At 36.0% G+C, this 25,454-nt stretch overlaps 1 protein-coding gene across 1 annotated transcript in view; it reads right to left on the reverse strand.

Annotated features, from left to right (window-relative positions):
* The window catches only part of PRKN (parkin RBR E3 ubiquitin protein ligase), a gene marked incomplete at its 5' end in the record, with an annotated part of 556,293 nt that extends 531,306 nt beyond the window's left edge, over window positions 1–24,987 (reverse strand). The window contains one exon of the mRNA XM_033512914.1: window positions 24,817–24,987. Within this exon, the coding sequence (XP_033368805.1) occupies window positions 24,817–24,987 (171 nt within the window). The remainder of the gene's footprint in view (window positions 1–24,816) is intronic.
* Between the last annotated feature and the right edge of the window lie 467 nt (window positions 24,988–25,454).

Raw genomic sequence — 25,454 nt, forward strand, 5'->3', positions numbered from 1 at the left:
CTCAGTCATGAGTGACATGTCTGGTGTGAGATCCATCCACGGCCCATCCTGGAAGCTCAGGTTCCCACATAACCCCTGAATCAGAGCCTGTGCTTGGATGCAGGTCCCAGCCAGCTGCCTCTGTGCTGTGCTGGGGCACTTCACAATCAATACCTGAAGTTTTAATGTACCAGCTCATGATCCTTTCCACAGCTCAGTCAAGTATAAAGGAAGATTCAGATTCTGATTCTGATTCAGATTCAGATTAGGCCCTACTTTGAATCCTCTTACAGTTAATATTACCAGCAAAATCTATCCCACTCTGAATTACCAGTAGAAAAAAGAAACAAGAAAATATTGTGGCACGTTTTAAACAAAACTGACTTTGGAGAAGCCCACATTGGAAACAGTGCATCCCAATTGGAGGAAAGAGTGTTTAATGATAGGTTTGCATGCAGACAGAAACTGCTTTGTGGAATTTGTACTGTAAAAAGAGGAGAGGTTTCTCACATTTACTTTTGAATGTTTGGAGTTTCTGTCAAAAGTCTGTTGGCAGATCTCAAGGCAGAATGAAAGGGAAAATTTTGTCTTTGTCAACATTGCTAAATAATTCTTTACAGCATTATAGTAAATACCCAGGAGTGTCTTATGCTGGTGAAAATACTCCTAATGATGCAGCATTGAAACAATTCTTTGAATAAAATACCATGAAAAGTAAGATTTTCTCTTCTACCCCAAGACCTGTGACTGCAACAAGATTTTACCAGCACTACTAAATCACTTGTACTTCTATCTACTACTTTACCTACACAGCTATCCCTGCAACTTCCTAAAAGCAGAACAAGCCTCAGTGCAGGTCTATTGACCCATTATTCTAAAATGTAAAATGTGGGTAAAGAAAACCACAAAATGAGAACAGAATTAAACAGACAATTCAGAAGAAAATATCGGGCCAAGTGAAGGCAGTATGAGGATTCATAAGGAAAAATTACAACAGAGATACTTATTCCAAAATATTTTTTAACCATTGCCAATCAGCCTCCTTAGATCTCTGGATCATGCAACAATTCCAATATGTTTCCCTGGTGTTAATGAAACAAACATCTTTCTGTTTTCTTCTGAGAAAGAAATAAATTTCTCAATTTTTTATGCAAATGTAAATGTCTGGACTGTTAATACTGATGCAGAACTCATATTTTCCTTCAGTGACACAATTTCTGGTGCCTCCAACTTAGTGCATGATTTTAGACTTCAGGAAAAAAGTAAGCATGATAATACTAAATGATCAAGAACCAGAAACACTTTTTATGACTTTTTATTATGCAGACAGAAATTTTGCCCTTTGTTGCTTTCCATTACTTATAAACCAGTAACTGACTCTTCTTGACATGATGAAGCTTATATAAAAAAAAAATAAAAGATAAAAAAAATATCATTAAATTCATAGTGTGCAAGTAGTAAATGAGTTTTGCAGATTAAGTTCCAAGTTTCAGAAGGAACATGAAACTCAAATGAATTTTGCAAGAACTGACTTATACATCCAAATCCCAGTGTCACCATGCATTTTTTACATATCTTTTTCCTTTCAGCTGGGAAGTGTGCTTCTTCATTTTGTGCCTAAAACTATCTTTAAGCTCCCTTTATATTTAAGGACCAAATTCGATTTCTCTGTGTTTTGCATTTATTGCTTTCTGCATTACAAATATTCCTGCCACGTATTATGTAAGTGGAGATACAACCTAATTAAGCCTGCCAGTTAGATGATCCCATTTTCAGCTGATGATAACTCAGCACTTACTCCAGCCCTCCAACACACAGAAATCCATACCTCTGGAAACTAGACTAGAGTCTGATTAGTCAATACAAAATCTGTATCAATAGACTCTCTCCCCCTTTGGCATTAGCATCAAACTAATACACGGAGAGTCAGTAGCTCAGGGGGGAGCAACTGTTTAGTTTAAGAATTCAAGTCTCAAACATCCTGAGTGACACTGTCGGGCAAGAGTTTGTCCAGTTGCCCAGTCTATCACAGCTTTCTTAAAGGAAATCAGGAATTGTCTGCAATAGCATACTCCACCAGCACACTGAGGTTGCAAAGTCAAGCACTTGAGAGCTGGGAAATGTCAGACTTATTGAGTTGATAGTGTAAATTTAATTCTCTCCTTGCTGCACACATGTCTACACATTGTGGTATAATTTCAGTTATACCCACTGGATACTGTTTTTTCCACAGGACATCACTCAGCCCACCAGCTTAATGCAGGAAGGAACTGAATTAACATTGTACCAACAACCATAAAAATGCCATTTTCAACTTGCAGGTCCTTGACTTTGCAACAAAAGTTACATTCTTTTGACACAATTCCGAATAAAATTTGTATTATATAAACATACACAGATTTGAAGGAATAATGCAGCAAGAAGGGGATGATTTATTTTTATATGGCCAGCATCAATATGATTAATAAAAATAGCAGGAGGTTTTAATATCTACATGGTTGAACATACTTTACAAATACAAAGTCATCATCATAATTTAGATATCTGAAAACATTTCACAAACCTACAGCATTATCTCTTGTGACCTTAACTGTCCCAAGATAATCTGCAAAAACTGTTATAAGAAAGATAATGAAGGCCAAAAAGAAAGGTGGTACACACTAAAATGTGCTGATATTCTTCAAGTTTTGCATAATCTGAAAAGAGAAAATATCTGTCTTTTTGTAAAAAGTGATTGGATGTCTTTCTAAGATGCGGTGGGGTTTTACTGGCATTAGTTTTTCAAAAATGTATGTACATAAAAGATGTAACTGAAAAAGAACCAGAAACTGAACCAAGAGATGCATTAATGCCAAAAGTTCCAGCCCTATGGCATAGTCAGTCACCCAGAAAATAGAGACTATATTTAGTTCACATTTTCATGCTTTTATTAGCAAAAATCAGTTATGATTAAAACAATCCAGGCTAAATTTATTATTTCAGACTAAATGAGTTTTTACCACAATATTTGCTTGTTTATGCACAGGAGTCCAATGTTTTTCCCCAATTTACAAATCTCCTCCAAGCTCAAAGCCATATAACTGCTGTCAAACCAAAGGGGTAGCTCCTTTTGTCTCATCACTTCTTGCTATGATGCATCATGTTGCTATTAACTGCACTACCATATAAAAAAAATCATGAAAATGCAAATAAAAAGGCTCTCATTTGTAAACAAATCCTCACTGTTCTGTTGTAATACAGAGTGCTGAATTCAAACATTTCCATTCAGATACAGAACTCAGTAACTGAGTAACTTTTTTCTCTTGAAGTGGATACATTTAATCTCACAAGTTCTGCTATAAACAAATAACTTGATTAAGAATAAATATTCAGTGATTAGGTATATAAAGATATAATCGTGTGATCATATCAGTTCTTTGTTTCTCATAGCACTGAACTGAACTGTTTGTTTCTTTTCTTTCTGGCTAGCTACTCTGAAGGAAGTTTTCTAACAGTCTCTACAAAGACAGAAGGAATTTCTAAACAAATAGCTGGTGTTTTAAATAGAAATAGAACCAAATATTATGGAAAGTCTTATGTCACAGTCATTCTACTTATTTTTTAAAATTAATTGTCCCATCTTCTAAGCCTCATTGAAAAAAAAAAAAAAAAATCAATCTGAAGTACTGGAGACTGGATTCAGTCTTCATTAATTGCTTCCACACACTGCTGCTCCCTGGATTCACAAATTTGTCCTGTCAGCACCAAATCTGGATTATTTCTTTTCAGCCAGCCCTGTTGCTTCTCTTTCCATTTTCCAGTATCCAGCCTCATCATCAGCTATCAGCCACACAGTTAGAAGGCTGATTCTTTCACTATTTCTGAAAATACAAGTAGAAAATTCACACTTCTCTTTGAAAAAGGATAACTCTATGGGAAGCAAATTTAATGCAGGACATTAAGTAAACTGATGTTGTCATTAGTGCAAATGTCAAGTTCATTATAGCAGATGTTTCAGCTGAAGATTGCCACACATTAAAAGCTCAAAACAAATGTGCAGAGCATTCACCATTTGATTTAGTGCGTCTCTTCCCAAGCTTACACAATTGAGCCAGAAGCAGAAACAGGCATCATTGCCTTGTCTGTAGCAGAAGGGTTCTGGCTGGACATTCTGAAACAGGTCTTGCACACAGCCTGACAAGGATCATTTTTATCATCACTTGGACATGTAATATCTTAGTGAAGTACAGCAGGTAAAAGCCACAGCTAATGGAGATAGAGGCTGAAAAGAGCTCTAGTACACAAGAGCAAGGAACCTCCTGCAACCGTACTGCTGCACAGGTTGTTACAGAAACATCTTCATTTGGAGGGATCAGGTGGTGTGATTTTTGTAAATGGGATTGCTTTCTACAAGCTGTACAGTTCTGGAATGGACCTGCCTTTGTTGTCTTCACACAGAGAAGAGCAAGTGAAGCCAATTATCAGGAACAGTCATTTCTGAGGTTCTTTTAATTCTCTACCCTTAGATACAAGTACAAAATACTTTCCTGCCTTTCACGCCCAAAGGAATTCAGTGGAATAATAAATGCCACTGGTAATAAAAAAAATCAAAGGACAAACTGTGTTCTAAAAAAATAAAATTTAAAAAATTCACAAATGTTTTGAAAAACTTCTTTTAAACCTCTTTCCTAACATTATAATTCAGTTTTTGATAGCAGTCTTAGTTTGATTTATAGGAACTTACAAACTGCAGCTGACTCTTCTAGAAGCACTAAGTCAGAAACAGATGATTTAAATAAAATAATAAAAAAGAAGCCCCTCTAGATTAACGTAAGTAACCCACACTTCACGATGTCCCTCAATTTTGCATAGGCCATGGTATAAGGCAGTCCAACAAATACTGCTCCAGAGAGAAAAAGATTTCACCATTGCCTTATTCCCATGTTTTAGATGCAAAGCTCTTTAAAAAGTCCTTCCTCTGCCCTTCCTGGAATAGACCATCCAGAAAACACTTCAGATGGTGAACAAACAGAGAAAATGTTTGCTTTCAAAGTTCCATGTATGAACAAATAGTTTAGGACCCTACACATGACAATGTAACAAACATTTATACAGAAAATGTAACTCATATCAAATATGTGTTCACTGAAAAAGGCTAAAGAAGCACCAGAAGTCCAAGGAAAGGTAAGAGAAAGAAACTGTAATACATAAACTTGGAGAACAGAGTTAAAGTAGCAGTTCAAAAGCAATCTGCACCTAAAAAACCCCTAAACCAGACAAAAAAACCCAAACCAACCAAATAAACAAACAAACCCCAACAACTTAGCAATTTCATTTAACATATAATTTCAGCTGACTAAAAAGATTTGTAAAGTCTTGCAATTATTCTGGCAAAGGTCTGAACATGTACTTGGCTCTTGTGAGACCAGCTTCACATGGAACTTTAAAATATAGCTCCATGTTATTTCCAATCCACTTGCAGCAACCTAGCAGTTCACAAGTGACAGGTGAATACACTTGCTACAGGAATTTCTTGCTATCTAAAGCTTACCACTGTTGTCAAATGTAAACTTAATTGTTTCTGTTCTGCTAAGTCCCTTACACTGTCCACAACACAGTATCACTTGAAATTTACACCAATTGATTTTTTTTTTCATGCAACAGTCCAATAAAAATAAATATTTTACATTTACCAATATAAGAATGTCTCAAAATTAATCCTTCCAGCGTGGAGTCAAGGATTTGATGTGCAAAAATTCAGTTCTGGGAGAATAAGAAAGCATGGTTGGATTTTCTTTTTATGAAGTATATGCATTTATAGCACTGTAATAAAAGAAACAATGTAATTTTATTTTCCTAACTGAAAACAAGTTCTCAATTGAGCAGCTCTCATTGAGCCAGCACATATATCAAAATATCTTATTGATGAAAATAAGAATACTGCATAAAGCAAAACTTTTCTTTTTCTCCTGAACTACTCTGAGATTTCGTACTTTATAGCTATATGAACAGATACTTCTCACATAAAAAAAAAACCACTTTCTTTTCTTCTGCTACAGAGACAACCTGCAAAGAATAAACACATAGGATTGTATTGAGATTTTTTTTTTAATTTCTGATAGAGATGGGTTCCCTTGGAAGCTGCACAAGATCCATTGATACATTTTTTTCAAACAGTAGAGTCCTTTTGAGTTTCATTTTTTCCCCAGAAATCACAACTGATTTACTTTGGATGCTGAAATTACTTAAGTAATATTAATAATAAAATATAATTAAGAATATGAAATACTTTGATGCTGCTTATTTGAATGCAATAAACACTCCTTGAGAATAACAAACTCTGTAATTTCAAACTCTCCTCTCTTAGAGAAATCCACCACAGACAACAGAACCCTACTTAGTTAAATATGAAATTCAAACATGAAAAGAACTGTGTTACCTTTAAGGTGAAGTGGTTTAGGGTCACATTTTTTCTGAACTGAAAAAAGAATAAAGCTTGGTTTATCACTTATGGTGCGTGTGTGTGTGTGTGTCTTTTTTTTAATTGCATTTTTATTTACTCTGTACATATTTTCTTTTAATCTGAAAGGTTAAATCTTTCTTTTAACCTTGCTGGGTGTGCCCTCTGTGATCAGTTTTCACTGAAATAAAAGGACAGGGTATACTGCAACCTTTCTCTGCTTTAGACTTTCCTGAGTGTACAGGTCCCAGTACCAGCTCTGCAGCTGGAAAATGCTTCTTTGAAAAAAAATAATCCCCCTTCCGCTAAAATGCCACACAAAGAGCATGGTAGCAACAAACAGAACTATCTTTGTAGCTTTACAACTATTTTTTAGAACATTTAGACAGGAAACTATCACCCATGGGTAAAGTACTTCTTGAATTACAGATGTGAATAGAAGTCTTCCAGAAGGGATTCTTCTGTCCATGAATGAAAAGAGAGCTTTTCTGGTACCTTAAATAACATCTTAGGAAAATAAATAAACTGGCAGTCAATTTCCAAACTTGAGTGAAATTCAGATGACACTCTGGGGCTCTAAAGGAGACTGTAATAGAGTTTTTCAGCACAAAACAGGGAAGGCAGCAGGGCGGGAAGTATTTGAAAGATCACCTAGGAACAAAAGCTTTCTCTTCCTATTCTGCTAGAGGCCATGACCATAGATCCAAAGAGCTGGTACATTAACAATGTAAGGACTAGATTAATGTGCCACAGCAGGACTGGGTCTTTTATTACCAGGGCAGGGAAGAAGAGGAGCATCCAAACAAATCCTTAATGGATCTTAGTCTAAAAAAATAATAAATTCTCCATATATACAAGGTATCTAGATACAGCTGGAAAATTGCCAGCCTACTTTCTACACTATTCTAATTTGAGTTGTCCTGTGTTTCGGATTTGTGCAAAACACATGGTTAATACTACAGAGATGTTTTTGTTACTGGGCTTACATGGAGACTATCAGCTATACCATTCCCTGCCTCTTTCCAAGGATATTTCTCATGAGAGCCTGCTTCACTAGCAGGTCCTTGTATGAGTATCCCCTATAAACAGGTGTTCCAGAAGAACAAGGCCTCGTCACATGTAATGGCTATTTGGAAGTAGCCATCACTCCAAATGTCCCTCATTTCCTCCTTCTTCTGCCTTGTTTTGCTGAGCATGATGCCATATGGTCTGGAATATCCCTTGGTCAATATGGGTCACCCATCCTGGCTGTATCTCCTCCCATCCTCCCATGCACCCCCAAATTCCTCACCAGTGCAGCAGAACAGAAAGCAGAATAGACCTTGGCTCTGTGGAAGCCCTGATCAGCAATAACAAAAACATTTCAACATTATTAACTCTGTGTTTAGCACAAATCCAAAACACAGGACAATTCAAATTGTAATAGTCTGGAAAGTAGGCTGGCAATTTTCCAGTGGCTGTTTCTTCATCTGCTGTTTCTGAAGCTGAAGTTTATCCATTGGCAGCATTCCTGGAGCTCCTGTAGTACCTCAGATACAGGACACAGTTGCCTTTATCCTCTCACCTAAGATGGATACTCAGCTGGTAGCTGTAGACATCATTAAACTGTTGGCTCAATGAGAGAGTTCTAACTGCTCTGGAAAAAGCAGGATGCTGCTCCATGCTCTCAACGTGTGAAGATGCCGAGTGACATGCACTGCATATTGGAGTCACGCTGTAAACAACGAGTGCTACTCCTTGAAATCAGCAAGACACCAAAGTGTGTGCCAGCCTGAGTGATAACACATGTCTTCGGAACCGGAGAGTTCCATGTGTAATGCCAGAATCTCGCATGGTACGGAAACTCATTGTGAAAATAACCAGATATATCATCAAAAAATGTTTAGCTTAAAATATAGTTGGAAATTGTAAATGCTTTGTATAATAGTATTTTTGCATGCATTAGAGTGTGTTTTACTGAGAAGCACTAATGAATACATTTCTATTCCCTGACATTTGCTAATAATGAAGAAATAATTCATACTAATCAGTGCTAATACTGCTATTAGAAATCACAGACTAAATAATCACATTATGCCATAAAAACAATAGCCAACACTATTACAGAAAGACATTTAGCACTTAAACTAAAAAAATTATGTGTACTTTCTAATCATTGTCTAATGAGGGATAGTTTATGCTGAATAAAAAAAGTAAGCAATTCCATAATTACATAATATAAACAAATTCATTGTGACATGGTAAAACTGGGAAAATATTTGGCAGACATCTAAAACTGCAGGGATCAGAACAGTGAGGGCATAAGAACAGCAAGTGTTGATTGACTAGATTGAAGGGGGAAGAAAGATGGCAGAGGATGAAACCATCTGCCAAGGCAAGCCTGGGAAATGAGGACCCACAAAAAAGAGTCAACATGAGCTCCAGAGACCAGAGCTCAGTGCTGGAATTTTTAAGACCAAACTCTGTTGAAATGGGTCTGAGAGTCTCCAGTATAGTTACAATAAATCTTCTTAATCTATATTTAACTCTTGCATTTTCTTACCTACTTAAAAGAAAAAGAGCACTTGACTAAAATTTTAACTCTTGTTTTATCTTGCTGGGTATGGGGATTGAAGTCTGAAGAATATTTTTTTTAATTGCTGTCTTTCTTCTGATGATTGAAAAGAGAACAAGCTCTGAAGAGAAGTTACTTCAGAAGTTAGACTTTAATATTGGATAAAGAAAATGCTTTCCATTAATGAATATCAAAATAAAATACTTCTTCATTTATTTTAAATCAACAGAGGGCAAATTTTAAGAACGATCACTTTATGCCCCAGAAGTGTCTGAAATAAGCAGACAGTAAGACGACCCTCACAAGAAACATTGCAGGATTTTTTTTTTTTTCCTTCCTGGATTTAACAAAGAAAAAGGGACTGAATGGCATCACAGGAAGGAGCATGAATTTCAATAATCTTCCATCCTCTGCATTACTTTAAATTAAAGACTTAGTTTAGTCTTTTGCTGAGATCCTGAACTTTGTTAGCTTGCTCTAAAACTCATATTTTGATAATACTGCTTGAGAGTCTCTCTACTCAGAAAAAAATCTACCAAATATGCTAATAGCAGGTCAAGTTCCCACATGATTTTTTTTTTTTTTTAATTACAGTGTTATAGTTATGCTTCAACCATCTCAAAAGTGAGACAAGCAAACCAAACAACACTTCTTTAAAATGGAAGAGGACTATCCATGTAGGATGTGGCAGCAGTAGGTGTGCTACCTGTTAAATTCCATTGACTTTCAATCATACCCAAATATAAATTTACATATAAATATATATAATAATATATATTTCTTTTTCCTGAAATACTTAACAGCCCAAGTACACCAGCAGAATTTAAAAAATATGACACTTTTTCTTTCTGCATAGAAATACCCAATGGAGAAAATGCCAGATGTGTTCAGTGACTGTGAGATGTTTACAGAAAAAACTGAGTATTTTCAGAAAGAATAAACAGGACTTTTCAGCTATTCCCAAAAAGACACTTCAATATTTTGAAACGAAGGTCCCTGTTATCTAACCTGAAGAGAAATTGTGAAGTTTTCACAAGGAATGACACACCTTTATCTGAAAAGATAACATCCAGACAAAATCTATTGTATGTATTTTGCAACAGAATATTACTATAGCTGTGGCAGTTATCCTGATGATTTAATAGGCCCACAAAGGCTTCCTAAAGTCTGTATGTTCTTCATATTTCCTCTTGTCTATGAATGGAGAAAACTGTCACCCAACACTTCCAACAGAGGAAGTAAAATAAATAGCGTAAATTATGTAGGCATTCTGCCAAGATGAAGGTGAGACAATATTTGATTGAAAATAATAGGTTCAATGAACTAGTTACTAAGCAATATATAGTAATTATATAAGTAATAATAGTAATATATCATATATTCTAGTAATTATATAAGTAATAATAGTAATATATCACATGCTGAAAATGAAGACAGAAAGCAGGATGAGCTACTGAAGAGTCTTTGCGTTGGTGGGTGGTTGGATTATGAATCAAGTGACTGAGGCCAGCAATTTAGCTGATGTTCATTAGTTTAGGAAAGAGTTACCAACAAATAGGCAGCATCAAATTATATATTTGTTTGTTTGTAACAGTGCATACCAATCTCATTTATATTTCATAAATTTCACTATTTTCTGAACTAGTCTTTTCCCAGAATTTACGATGTCCTGGTTCTTATGAATTAGAAATTTGTAGCAAAACATGCTAAAATAGTATTAGTCTGTAATACCCTGAAACTGGCTAAAATGATACTTTTCACATCCAGAAATTGTCAATTAATTGGAGCCTTATCTGCGAATAAAAGGAGGTTACAAGCTAAATAAGCACACATTTTTGCCAGCTCAATTCTGTTTAAAGGTATTTTAAGTTCATTAATCTAAAATTTATTTTGAATCTTATGGTTGTAGTTAGGAGGGAAAATATTCTACCGTCAGTTATTACCTCACACTGCACGACAACCACTCTATCAAAAATAAATGGGGTAAATTGGGGTATGCTTTGAGGTTTCTTCCCTCTGCACATCTAGCAACAATTACCTCCATAAGATGCAGCTCTTGGAGGTTCTGAGGCTTTCAAGAGCATGGAAAAGATGCCACTGTGATGTGATGGTTTTCTGCTGCTGTTTCGGCATGACAGAAGCATGAGCTGCTTTATTGCAGGTGTTAAGCACTTTCAATTCCAGATATTCCTAAATAATTCTCTGTCTGAATACACTTATTTTGAATGATGGCTCTTTTCTGTTAAAACCATACTTCAAAGAAATATTTAACCAAATATAGCTGTTCCCAGATTAATTCCAGGTTACTTATGCCTGGAAAATACAGAGATTGTGTTCATTTGGTGTTCTGTTACATGGTAAAACCTAGAAAAAAGCCAGAGTATTATATTCTACTTGATTCCATGTCTTTCCCTCTTGAAAACTGTTGGCAATTGAAAACCAGCATAATATGAAAGGATGGGGAAATGATTGCTTCCAGTCTAAAGCAATGCAACTCCTACCTAATGGCTTCAGTTTTTTTCTATTCATCCAGAATTTGAACACTATTAGCTTCTGAAGCATGAAAAGAAATTGAAACAACTAGGCTTTCTATTATCAGAACCTATAATATATGAAAAGCCTTAAGAACCAGAATATTTAATGAATAATAATAATAGGAAATGTCCTACTTGAACTGCATGTTTAACCATTTTGGAAAGCACTTTATCAACCCTGATGCAGATCCCCAAATTATTCTGAAAAATATGTACGGGATACAGTTAAGATATATACTTACTGTGAATAAAACCACCACTAAATATTAATAACTAGCAATGAAAATTCCCTTCTAAATTTTCTAAATACATACAACAGGGCGAATGAAACTGGCTTGGGGGATAGCTTTCTCTTGGGAGCTAGAAAGACTAGAAAGTCATATGTGTACATACATATATATATACACACACACACCACACACTGCACATTCAACATATGCAGGCTACACAGGAGATAAAATCTGCCTATGATTATGAAATTTGAAACATTTTCCTAAAACCCAAACCACAAATGAATTACGCATTAAAAAGCTCAAAAAGTTTTACATACTGTCTGGACACACCTATACATAATTCCGAAAGCATGACAACCCCCAAATGAAACTACAAAGGGCTACCACCTTTAATAGTTACATGAAACTAGCAAATCTGCAGTTGCAGTGAAATCATTATCATACAAGACTATTTCACTGTATTTTTCTGCATCACTTTGTAACAAGATCTTTTCAGAGAGTTTTCTTATTGTATGAGTAACAAACCCATGGTTATTCATCTGTGGAAATCTTCCATGTTCATGGGTTAGGGCAGACAGGAAATACAGACTGGAGTTAAGTAGAATCAGTTACAAACTGTGACAGTTCAAATGTAACTTTGAATTCTAAAACTAACAAATATGGGGAGTAGTTTCATTTGGTTTTTTTTTTTTTGAAATGGCAAGAAAAAGTCTTTGCTTAGTTGTTTTTTTAAAAACCAATTTCAAGCAATCACAGAATTGTTAGGGCTGAAAGGAACCTTTGGGGATCTATTCCAACTCCACTGCCAAGGCAGGGTCACCTTATGGGAATCCTAATGTATGTGTTCACCATTAACATATGCCTTTGCTTTCCAGTTCTGTTGTTTCCAAACCAACAGCTGAAAATTAACTGGGAGCAAGGTTTATGCATTAACAAGACACATATTGCATAACAAAATGCACATCTTCCCAGTGAACTAGAAGTGCTCTAGGCAGGAGGGAAGAATGTAGCAGCACGCCTCCTCTGCACTCAGTTCAAAATGTGAACATTCCTTTATGTGTAGCATTTGACCTTTCTTACATAAAAGCGAATAAATTGAAGAAGATGTAAAGCATAGAACTAACAAAAACATCAAAGCCCAGAAGTTTAAATAGAAGTTTGATAAAAAAGATTGCAAGTTTGACTCATATATTTTCAGCCCCAGGATAGGAAGTCTGTAAAAAGCTGGTCTGTGAGACCTCAGCTCATCAACCCGAACTCTGCATTGGAGAGAATCTTGACTACAGAAAACTCAATTGAAAACAACAGAAACAACAAACAAAAATTTTGAATAAGTGAATAAAGAAGGATGTGCAGAAAGAGTACTTCTTACACAGTCAGTGTACATTAACTATACAAGAAGAACTGGAAAGAACCTCTCACTTAGTCCACATAAGAGTAGACTTAAATTCAAAAGCAGTCGTATTGGCAGGTCACACTGTAAATCACATGGATTTATAGCAGCAGGTTGTAGCACCTCTTTCAGCTCAAAATCAGCAGTCCCTGGTCCAAAGTGAGTGGCTGCAAGTTAATTAATGCATTCCAATAAAATCAAATCACATGGATATACATTACTAATACAATGAAAAATGGTCAAAAAATAATTAGTATAAAAACATTTCTATCAGAAATACAATGGAATTTCAAGTTTTTTTCTGAATCTTGCATGAAGCTTCCATCCTAACATAGACAAATAAGTCATTTTGTCTTTAAATAACATTTTCTTCAATAAAATGGAAACTGTTTCTTCAAAACAACTTTAAGTTACATAATTCTGAGTTATAAGGGCATTAAAAGGCATATTTAAGCCTCCTTCGTCTAGTGTAATGAAGTCAGGACATGACACACAATTCCTCAGCAACAGGACCTCTCATGCTGTCCCCAGTATGCATCTTGTAAAAAGGCACTGGCATGCTGACAATTTCAAAAGGGACCAAACGAATCTGCCACAAAGAGATTTCAAAGTGGGCAATAGCAAAACAAGTCTCCAAAGCAAACCTCATGCTTCTCTCACTTTAGGAAAGGTTGTTTCCCTCTCAAATACTCTTGTTGTTTTGGACTCTAATGCAACTTCTCTTTTGTAAGCAGCACTAAAAACCCTGGTGTTGACTAATAGCCTCCAGTACAGTGCAACTTTAAAACGGCAGGTAGTGGCCTAACTAGTGAGCTGGTGTATATCCTGCAGGGCTGTTACTGTTCTCTGCTGCTAGAAAAATTCAATTTTTACTTTAAAGTATAAATACACAATACATCACACTAAATTACATTACAATGGAAGTAGCATGTCTCTAATGCAGTGAAACAACAGTACATATGGAAGTTTCCATAACTGTGAACAAAATGAACTCTCTCTCTGGTTCTATATTTAATTTATTTATTGATAGCAATTTTTTCAGTATTTTCTATAGCCCACTGGGGTCCTGCAAAGCCAATCCTTCTTTTTAATAGGAAAATAACACTTCTGAGAGATTTGAATTATGTCAGAAGATAAGTAATTCAAAGATTGCTTTATGACTGACACATGCACACCCAGAGATGCAAGGAGATTAAATCCTGTGGCTACTGGAGGCATGAACCCATTCTGTGTCAATCTTCCTCCATTTGTTTCTGGAGACTGACACTGAGCATTGCTCACAAGTCAGAAATGCATCAACCCTTCAGAGAAACAGGAGAGAGAGCTTTCATTTGCATTCACTTAAATAGATGAGATCAGCAATGAATTCCATCGGAAATGAACACTGCTGGGGATGCTGTTTTTATTACCTCTGCAGTGATAAAGGATGGCATTTACAGAATGGTCCTCTGAAAACCAAGTGCACAAATCATTGCAAGCGTATAGTGTAGGTACTGGATGTGTTACTACATCCAGTTTCTCCACTCTTCTGAAATCAGAACTCATAGCTCTAATTCATAATAAGGCTAAATGCTTACTTGGCTAAACAGTGCTTATATGACCAACATTTCTAGTTGAAAATGTATCCCACCAAATCAATGGCTACTGGGTCAACCCCAGCAAATCTGGTTTCCTATAACATATTTAGAATGGCACGTACTTCAGCACTACATAATTCCTCAGTCATCTTGATAGATTATAGGATAACAATTCCTAGTATCTGCCTTCAATAAAAAATGGTAATAAATATTAGGTATGCTGAGAAAGTTTAATATTTTGTTTCAACTTATTCTTGTAGGTAATGTATTCACTGCATAGCTCAATTCAGGTAAATGAGCTGGAGTATTTCCTAAATTGGTTTCCCAGAGAATAGACCTGCATGGACTGCTCTTCAATTTGGATTTTTTTTAATTTTTTTTTTTAAAATGTATTGAATAAATATCTAATCTTTTTAATTTTTAAAAATATTATGATCTTGCAAGGGAAAAGTGTTTAATCTTATCTGATGGTAGGCTTAAAGAATCACTTGATTCTGATAGTGCACTAAGTGGGTCTACCATGTAAGGTTGATTTCTGTAATGTAATCACACCTCCTTTAAAAGTGATAATATGTTCATTTCTACTATTTTAGGTGTCAGACCTTAAATGTACTTCTTTATATCCTCCACAAAGAGCCTTACAGTGCAAATGATATTAACACATTGAAAATTTACTGCTTGGTTTGGTTTGGTTTTGCTTTAAATACGGGCTTACCAGTGGTTGCTGTCAATTCATATATTTTTGCAATACAGTTTCCATGCTTTTGCAGTCATCTGTAGTATATCTCACCCTTCATCTTACTTCTTGCTTTCCTACTGGGTAGGACAAAGTCAGATACTTCATGAGCCCTGCCATATAACGTTGGTTTTTCTTAGCTGTTCATCTAATCATCACCACATTTAGTAAATACAATATAAATAAGCATAATCTTCTTTGTCAAGAATAATCTTTTTGGCAAACTGTCCAGGTCTACCTGAAACCTTTTTATCTGAAATTCCCACAATTCTTCTAGATTTCTGATACTCAGCATGGCATATGTTTGTTCAACTATCCTTTTTTCCCCTTGTTACTATGCTGTGTTGTTGGACCACTTCTCCACTTCCTTTATTTTTCGTAGCACAAACAGATGATAAAATTATTTTTAGAAAACTAACAGAAGTTTCCACTACTACTTAGTGACCAGAAACAAAAATTATGCTAATATTATAAAGCTAAACATCTTAGTACATCCAGAAGAAAGACACTTTAGTTTTCACTATTTATAAAGAAGAAGGAACACTTTCATAAAGAATAATGCTTCAAATGCTATATATTCAAGTGGTCACTTTAACTTATTGCCATTTATGGTCTTCGAGACATTTTTGCTATAAGATTCTGACATTAGAAACATTAAGATGCTTTAAAATTGGATTGTTTCTTCCTTTCCTGAATCTCTGACACTTTAAATTAGATGTGCTTAAACTGTAGTAATAAACACACTGCTGCAAGATAAATAGTAAGCAAAGACCCAAAACTACTATCTAGGGAAATGAAAATAAGGCAGGAATAAAGGTTATATGATATTGGTTAAAGAGGTGAACAGCTACTATTTTCTTCCCTTAAACATACTTGCATACATTTATTTGTTTTGTACACACAATTTGCTGCATACAATGAAAGATACAAATGAATAGATTGCTATGTTAAAGATGGCAAGGTAATACAGTAAAAATATTTTATAGGATAATTTGAGATGAGCTGCATAAGAAACAAATCATGAAGTCAGAGCTCTGGTATATCATGCATACCAAATATATGACAATAAAACTTTTATATGCTTCCATCGTACTGTTTTATGTCAAACAGTTAATAGGGAAAAACTATATTAGAAATGTTTTTGCAGTTTAAAGAAGTTTCATTATTGGTATCTTTTTTTTTATTTTATTAATTCTACCATAAAATGAGAACCTGGGGGCTTTTTTTATGTCTCTTCATGAGAAGTGTAACCTCATCAACCAAAATCTGTCAACGTTTACACATCTTTTCAAATGACCTTTTATACATTAACACATAGATATTTGGGTTGCATGCAAGGAGATCAGGAAACAATCAGGAGGTCACAAGGAGGTCACAAGGAAACAAGGATGATCCAGAAGCATAACACCCAATAAAAGACAGAAACCATGGGTAGAAGGAAATTTTCACTCATTGGCAGATAGAGCAGATCTGCAAGGCAACTTTGTTTTGTCATTCTATGCCCGTTATTTCTTCGGCTGGGTAAGAAAGGACAAAGTTTCCTAAGCAACAGATGTTAGATGGGAAAAGTCCTGGAATTGATTGGGAAATGCAGAAACGGAAGCAGTGAAAGTGGCTCCAAGTGTAGGAAACTAATAATAGGAAAATCAATATAAGTGAAGAAAACACTGATCAATTCATTCAGGAAAAGCACTGAAAACTGGAATCTACGGGAATGGAATCAGACCCATAACCTCGATGGATGGAAGGTATATAGTTTCACATTAGCTGAGAAGCTTCCCCAGGACAGTAAGGGTTTTGTGTGGTCGTAAGAGAAAAAGGGAGAGAGAAGAGGGAGAGAATAAGTGAGAGGGAAAATGAGAGGGAGAGAAAATGTGAGGGAGAATGCTGGCTCATGGAAAGTCAGTGGCCTAATTTTCACTAAATCAAAGGAGCCAATGTTTTACCTGAAAATTGAAATAATAACCAGGTCTGTATGTGAAGAAAATTATTTATTTGAGGAACAGGTACTTTTGCTTCTTTATTTAGTCTAAATGAGGAGACAAGATTGCATTGCTCTACTGTATTCCTTATTGCTGATTTTTTTAAAAACACTTTACTTTCATTTCTTCAACAGGCTTTCAGAGTGCATAAGAAAGCTTGTAGGAATTTTAAATGCATTGAGTGTTGCTCCAAGGATACATAAGGAATTACATACATACTTTTGCTTCAATAACTTTTAATATAATTGTTTTCTTTCTCTTTGAGCCTGTACTGGCATTATTTTCTTCAGTATGACCAATTTTATTTACTTTCATAGGGTTTTTGCTGTCATAATGCAACTCTCCTTTTTTTCATTTTTTTTTCCCAAAACCCATAAAAGCTACACCTCACAGGAACAATTCTGCATCCCCTATAGTATGGAGGTTCATCTGTGATGAAAACTGTAAGCAGATATGAAGCATTCAAGTTTCGCTCCAACATTTTCAACTACAATTAGTGAAAAAGCTTGAAAAAGAAAAAGGAAATAGGGCAACCCAGACTGGTTTATTAAATAGCTGCATGACCATGATAATTGCAAATATAAATGCATTACAGATGATATTTCAGAGAAGCAGAGATGTAAAGATTTAGTTAAGTAGAATTAAAACAAAAGCAAAGAAATAGTGGCAAGGAACTACATCCCACCTTTATGTTGAGGACGTATATTTGGTATGCTACCTACTATGAAAAAAAATTTCCAACACCTTCCATTCTTCCTTTACAATTTTATTTTCCTGAGACAACGTTTTCAATATTGAAAAAGAATTCACAGATACTCAGTCCCAATTGTCCATTTCTTAATCCAGTAATTTCACTATGTAAATTGTTAATCAAATCCTAATTTTTGCTTCTTCTTTTTGAGACCATACAAATATTTGCAAATTAGTGTTCTATTTCAGTTATGAATTATAAAGTACATAGTCTCTACTGATACTTCCTTATAAATGTAGTCTATGTAGAACAATGAATACCATGTTTTTCCTTTGAGGGAAAGGAAGGAAGAAGGTAGAAAATATCCCTACTACCTGAAACTACCCTGACCTTCTGCTTATTCAGCTACAATTTTTGGTAATGATGTTCTGTATGCTAAACATTTTTTCACCAAAGCAATTTAGAAAGGTGATGAATGAAAGATGTGGGCTGACCTTTCTTTTACTGTCATGATTTAGAGACTCATAAAAGTTATTACTCACTGCCACCACCTTAACAACTACAGCATTTTAAAGTTTTTGCTTACACATTTTCCTTCCTGCAACCTAAAGATAGATCCGAATGATAAAATGGACAGCATTGTAAACATATGAGTTGAGTTATAATCATGACAAAGGGAAAAGATTCAACAAGTGTCTCCCTAATGCAAGTATGTAGGTGGAAAACAAAAGGCACATCTAATATTGGGGCACTTTTCAAGATAATTTTGCTCTGAAATGCTATGTATGTCCTGAAATGAACTAGTGTGCTTTGCCAGAGGAGTTTACGCATTTTGTATTTCATGCAAACAGTATTCCAGTTTCTCTATCAGACCCACACTAAGCAACTGCTCTTTCAAAAACTGATTTCTCAAAATTCACTTAATGGCCTCAATACAGTGAATTTTAACTGCCTAAGAGAAATTAACTTTAAGTAAAATTCATCTGTTGCCTGAACATGTTTGCACATAAAGAAAGTAGTAACAGCCATTCATGAAATAAAAATGAATTCAATAGATTCACAACTTACTGAAACTGTCAGCAAAGGGGAAAACTAAATAAACTCGCATTTAGAAATTTGAAATTTAATCTAGAACAGCAGAACAGGTCATGCAGAAATATTACGAGTCAGTAAGACTCCTATAAGAACACTGGCACCAGCACTCCAATTCCAGAAGCCCTTGAACAAGCCTCAGCAGACACAGAATTCATCCAGGTACCAAAACCTAGATACATCTAGAAATTAAAACCACATTTGTACTGAGTGCACACTGAAGAAAGTTTGAAAAGAAAACCCTGTCACAGTTTATTCATCAGCATCCAACATCATCAATATCATCAACAGGCCAACAAGAGCAGATTAGGAAAGGTCAGAAAAATCAAGAAGGACCCAGAAAATTTCAAGGCCATATTAGAATCTGTAGTCCCCACCAAAATGACCCATTCACTTTTTTGAATTTTCAAACTACCTGAAGATAATTTACCCTTCATTTAGATATAGTTAAATATTTTTCACATTCTTATAATTTCAGGAGAAACTTAGCATAAAAAGAATAGCACACAAGTGCATTTAAGAGCAGAATGGATATGTGTTTGTGGGCTTGAATCTATATTTGGTCTCATCTATAAATGCATTTAGCTCTTGATCTGCCCGAACAATTAGTGAGCAATTTATTCTCTTTTTTTAATTTTACAGGAAGATCTTCCCACTATTCTTCCGTACTCACGACAACCTTCTGAAAGAATTCCTATTTTTGGGTATATATTAATTAATTATTTCTACCCATTCCAAAGTGAACTGCAATCAGCAGGGAGCTCTTACACATTCTTCGAAATGCTGAGATACAGAAAATACTTTGGAATGTAATAATATGGAAAACTGGGAAACCGGAGGCAGCCTTGACTTACTATTACAGTAAATATGGCTCTGTAGTACTTTCCACATGCATTGTGAGAGTGCAAAACCATGAGGCTCAACACAAATCTTGGAAACATTTATTCCACATATCTCTGTTGTCATAGTGAGTCTGCAGCTGTCAAAAGAACCAAGAATGAGCAGCACTGCCATCCACTCATTTAGCCAAGTCCACATCTCCTGGCAACACAGATGTAGCATCTCCAGGTTTTTTTGTTACTATAATATAGCTGAGTATAACTCAGCTAGCTTTTCTGTTTTGAAGAAGTACAATACACATCTCTTCCAGCTTTAAAAAAAAATAAATAAGCACAGATCAATCAAACATTGACCAAAAATACTAATTTAAACACGCACATACATAAAATGATTTTTTTCTCTTTGAATTTCACTATGATGATTGATTCAGTCAGCATATCTATGGGCAATTCTCTACAAACAGCATTTAAGTATGCAAATGTTGGCTCAACAGTATCCTGTAACCCACAAAACTGCTGAGTATCAAGGTTGTTTCTGTGAGTGATTTGGTATCCTATATATAAAACTGTAGCACAAGGCAGTAACTATGTCAAAAAACCCAATCTAATCCTGGCATTCAGTACTTTATAATTAAACATGGTGGATTTTTCATAATTCATCGTGGGTTTTTTTTCATGGTTAGGGACACATTTTGGACTGCGTCACCTGGTTTCTTCTTTGAACTCCCAGTAAAATTAAACAAGGCAATGTAAGAACTGCTAGAAGCTGTGCTGTACTTGGCTGTGCTTAGAGAGCAAGAAAGCCATGCATTTATGTACACAAGGTCCTTCTTTAAGGAAATGCAGCATTCCATTGTTCAAGGATCTGTTGCTGCTAAAAGCACCATTTCTCCCCTACCACTTCTCTTTTCCCTCTGCTTAGAAGATCATCAACATTGCTACTGCAGTTGTGCCATTCCTTTTTACTCATTTTCAGCTATGTTTACGAGCTCACACTATCTAACAGCAACTTCTAGTTGTGCTTCTTTGTTTCTTGAATGTATGTATAAATTATTTTAGGCATATAAGCACCTATATGGATGGATACAGTCAATGCCAAATTTATGTGAAACCTATGCTCCAAGCCTCAAACCTCTGTTGCAGTCAAATGCAAGCTAAAACTGACTCAGAAGTTGTCTCAGGGGAGCACAGCTGTTAGCACAAAGCTAACAAGTCCTGCTACTTACCAAATGCTTAGTCTTTTTCTGTTTCAAAGAACAGTATTTTCTAGCTTTACCTTATAGTGGAAACACTGTCAAAAAGAAATGGTACAGAATTGGGAAACAAGACTTAATTCTATCCCTGTTTTGCTACTGACTGAGGACAAGCTAAGCTACTGATTCCCATCACATCATTTGTCTTCTTTATTCATTTACACTATAAGCTCTGCAAGGCAGGGAATCTCTCTTGTAAACTGCTTGCAAAGAGCTCCCTTCACACGAGGGAACTCTAAGTTCTCCAAGAAAGAGCAAGTCTGTTCTAATATAATACTACTGCTGTTATCAGTTTCAAATTGCTTGCACTGAGAAAAAATGTTTATCAATATATACAATAGACTTTGTTACCAGCAGCTTTGTCAACTAATTTTGTCATTCTCTGAGGCAATGACAATACGATAAGCAGTCACCTCCTGTTAAAACACTTCAAGGTCCCTGATGTGCAGCTACCTCCTATTTATTCTGTTCGTGACTGTTATGGTTCTTGTTTTCTTTCCCTCTTAGGATTGCTACAGGAAGAGTTTTCCACTGTTCTTCCATGCTCATGACAACCTTTTGAAAGAATTCCTATTTTTGGGTCTATATTAATTAATTACTTCTACTCATTCCAAAGTGAACTGTAATCAGCAGGGACCTCTTCATCATTCTTTGGAATGTTTAGCACCCTTAAGTGACACTGTTTGCTAGGCTTTTAGGAATCAGCTTACTGCTCTAATTCCTTCTTATGAGATTCAAATTTGCAGGTCTCATTCTTCATCCAGTCATTACCAATCTTTGCTTACTGTGGCTCTAATTTCACTACTTGTCCCTTAGTCACTAGCTTAGATACTGATCTCCCCTGTGCACAGTGGAATCAGTGTCTAATCTCCCTTTCTTTTTTCAAGGAAAAAACACTTATCTGCAGTACCAAATTAAATGTCTCCACACGTATTTCACTTCTATTCCTCCTACAATTTTTTAACTGTTGTTGTTGATATCAAGTTACTTATTTAAGATCTTGACTTGGCACATTCTTTCTTATAATAATTTCTCTCTAACATCTATCCATTCCAGCTTCATTTATTTTTTACAAGTCTCAGCTACCAGGAAAGATTTTTCCTTCTCTCCAAACAGGAAAACAAACACAACTTTCACATTCTAAGTTATGTTTTGTATCGGCTGCCTGAGATTCTAAGGTAGCTGTCAAGCCAAATGTAGTTGTCCTGTGAGCTGTGAAACCAATAAAGTTTGCTGTCCTGGAGTATTTCCTATATCCCTGCCCCATACTCTGGCAATTACTGCAGCTTTTCTCATGTCCTCTATAATACCATTATCTGTAATACCATCAGTTCTCTTTCCTGACCTCTAGATTCTTCCACAATACCTTGGGCAAATAAGTTCAAAAGTAATCTATGAAATTCAGAAGGACAAAATTGTTTTACCAGAAATTCTATGCTACTGTAAAATGAAATAGCTTTAAAGCATCAGCTGAATAGAATTTTTCTTATTTTGCATTCAAATCCACAGATCTAGAAAACAAGAGGTAGTTAATTTGAAATTCTGAAACTACAGATGCAACATAAATGCCAACAGTTAGTATTTCACTAGAACCCAAGTTTTTATTAGCTTCTTCTGCAAAAAACCCAGATAGCTTACCACAGGATTTCAAACACATCAAATACTCAGCTTTTCTTCTTGTGTTGACAAATTTCCAAGATAAATAAATATACACAATTAAAAGAAAAAGAAAGAAACGCAGCAGCAAGTTGAATACATTCAAATATCAAGAATAAAAGTGTAGTTGTTAGATCCTGATGACAGTAACCACTGCAATATTTAAGACACCTAAACACAGAAGTATGAATTGTACCTTTTGAAACAGCTTTTTAATTTCCTATCTAATTTAGAAACCAAGAGTCAAAGCAATGAATCTAGATCCAGTTTACTAAATAATATGAAGTCTTGACTACACATGATAATTATGACAAAACAAGGAAATTACATCATCAGGAGGTCTGTATATCCGGAACACAATGTTTAATTTATCCTGGCAACAGACTGAATGTTGTAGCCAATAACAAACTTGGTTGCAAGTGTCAAACTGGGCTGAAAATCTGTGTTTCATGCTGACACAAAATGGCAGTAATACCAACACCTGCAGCTTGCCAGGAAAAGCTAAGTGGCTCAGAAGCTTCTGACAGAACAACACAGACACTCCAATCTAGCAACTGGCAACTTCTACAATTCACATGATTGTTTTTCATTCTTACGCTTCTATATAAATGTTTTCACATGTATGTGGAACACGCTGCAGGTATGCATCAACACTATTCACAGCTGATGCACTGGAGACTGACAGCAATTCACATTTCTACACCTTCCTTTGTGTGCTGGAACTCCCTAAAGCCTTTTGCAAAGCAACAAATACCATATCCAAGGAGAAACAGTGATAGGTCATCAATACAGTAGTGACTTTCTGTTCTCAGGCTTAGAAGCCATTCTGAGTACAACAATATGTCTGAAATACGAGTACAAATTAATCTGAATGGTTCCGCAAGTGAGGGATCTTTGATGCAATCACCTGGGCTACTACAGGTTGTATCTGCAGCTCTTTGATACCATTGTAGAAGGATGCCAATTTCATTAAATCAGTATTTGCATTCTGCTGAAAGGCCAGTAGGTTTGCTCAAGTTTCCCAATTGTCTTAGATGTGTGATCTTAAGCTAAACCCTGGCTATTGGAGTGAGCTGCCAAACACAGGCACAGGATAAACAAAATTATTTATAAAACAGCAGCAGCTGCACTAGTAACAGTAGCAAAGAGCAACTTGAACCTATCTTTCGGTGCTTCTTACTGCTCACTACAGATGAACAGTCCTCTGCATTTATTGAAGAGAACGATTCGCTAACCTCCAGGAGCTGAAATTCAGATACCTACTTATAGCTGCTCTTCTGTGCTCCCTGCTCCTCTTTTAGCTTCACACATTTATGAGTTCGGTGGTTTGGAGAACACTTTTGTGGGCTTTCTGATCTGGAACCACCCCTCCAGCATCACACACCTGTGCAGGCACAGAAGCACACAGTGAAGCAGCAGCTGTGTAGCTATCCTCCAGGGGTCACAATTGGGTTACAAATTCTATAAAATGTGATGACTGTGCAGCCTGATTTAGAGCAATTTATTCACATCCTTCTTCATTAAGATTCAAATGGAATAAGTAAGATAGAAATTGAACAGATACAGAAATTGTGCATGGCTTGCTTCTGTAGTCAGTAAACATTTATTCACTAAGCACAGCTCTCTCTCGTGCTCTCTCTCTCGTATTCTCTCTCTTTCCCTACCCTTCCTGCTTGCTGTTTTAATGCATAATTAAGAAGGTCAGAATTAATGAAGCAGTGTGGAGTAAAGTTCAAGGAATCCCCAGGCACTATTTATTTTATTAGATCTCAGGCATGAACATCAGATTGGCAGCATTAGAGGCAGAGGCAGTGTAGCTGGCAGCAGTCCAGGCGAGGAGCTACCAAGGGATTCTTACCTGCAGTGTCAAGTCATTGCTGAGCTCCCTCCCTGCAAAAATCACCCGCAGCTGGTCAGCTGGAACTCCCTGTCGCTGGGCAACTGCCTCCTTCAGCTGGAGGATGCTGGAATCTGAACCAACCTCCACGGGGAAGCCATGGCTGGAGTTGAACCTGACAAACACTGAGCAAGAGCAAAAGATGTTTTTAAGCCAGGATTTATCATGACATGTTTATCCTAGAATGACAGTGAGAAGCTTACTCTTCAATTACAGGAAGCATTTACTATTTTCAGAGGAAAGCTATTAATACTCCAGTGTGGTATTTTTAACCCCCCCTCACGGAATAGTTAGTGACCACTAAATAAAACCCATGTGTTTCCCCTTGGCAGTTTTAGAAATGACATAGAGCATTTAGAATCAAAAGAAACCCAGCTAGGCAGCTGTACAAGTAGTCGCTGCCTGGCACAATAGATTTTAATTTCAGTCGTAACCTTCACAGGCACAGGGCACTTGCACTTTCTGTGCCCCTTGCACACTTCCCCAACACATATAACAAATAAAAGCGGAAAACTGAGGTATGCTCTGGAGCCAAAATATATTAAATTAAACATGGGAAAACAATTCCTCATTACAAGGTAAAGCACAGTCAAAGACTG

The sequence above is a fragment of the Parus major genome, chromosome 3, assembly GCF_001522545.3.
Source record: "Parus major isolate Abel chromosome 3, Parus_major1.1, whole genome shotgun sequence".
In the NCBI taxonomy this organism is placed as follows: Eukaryota; Metazoa; Chordata; class Aves; order Passeriformes; family Paridae; genus Parus; species Parus major.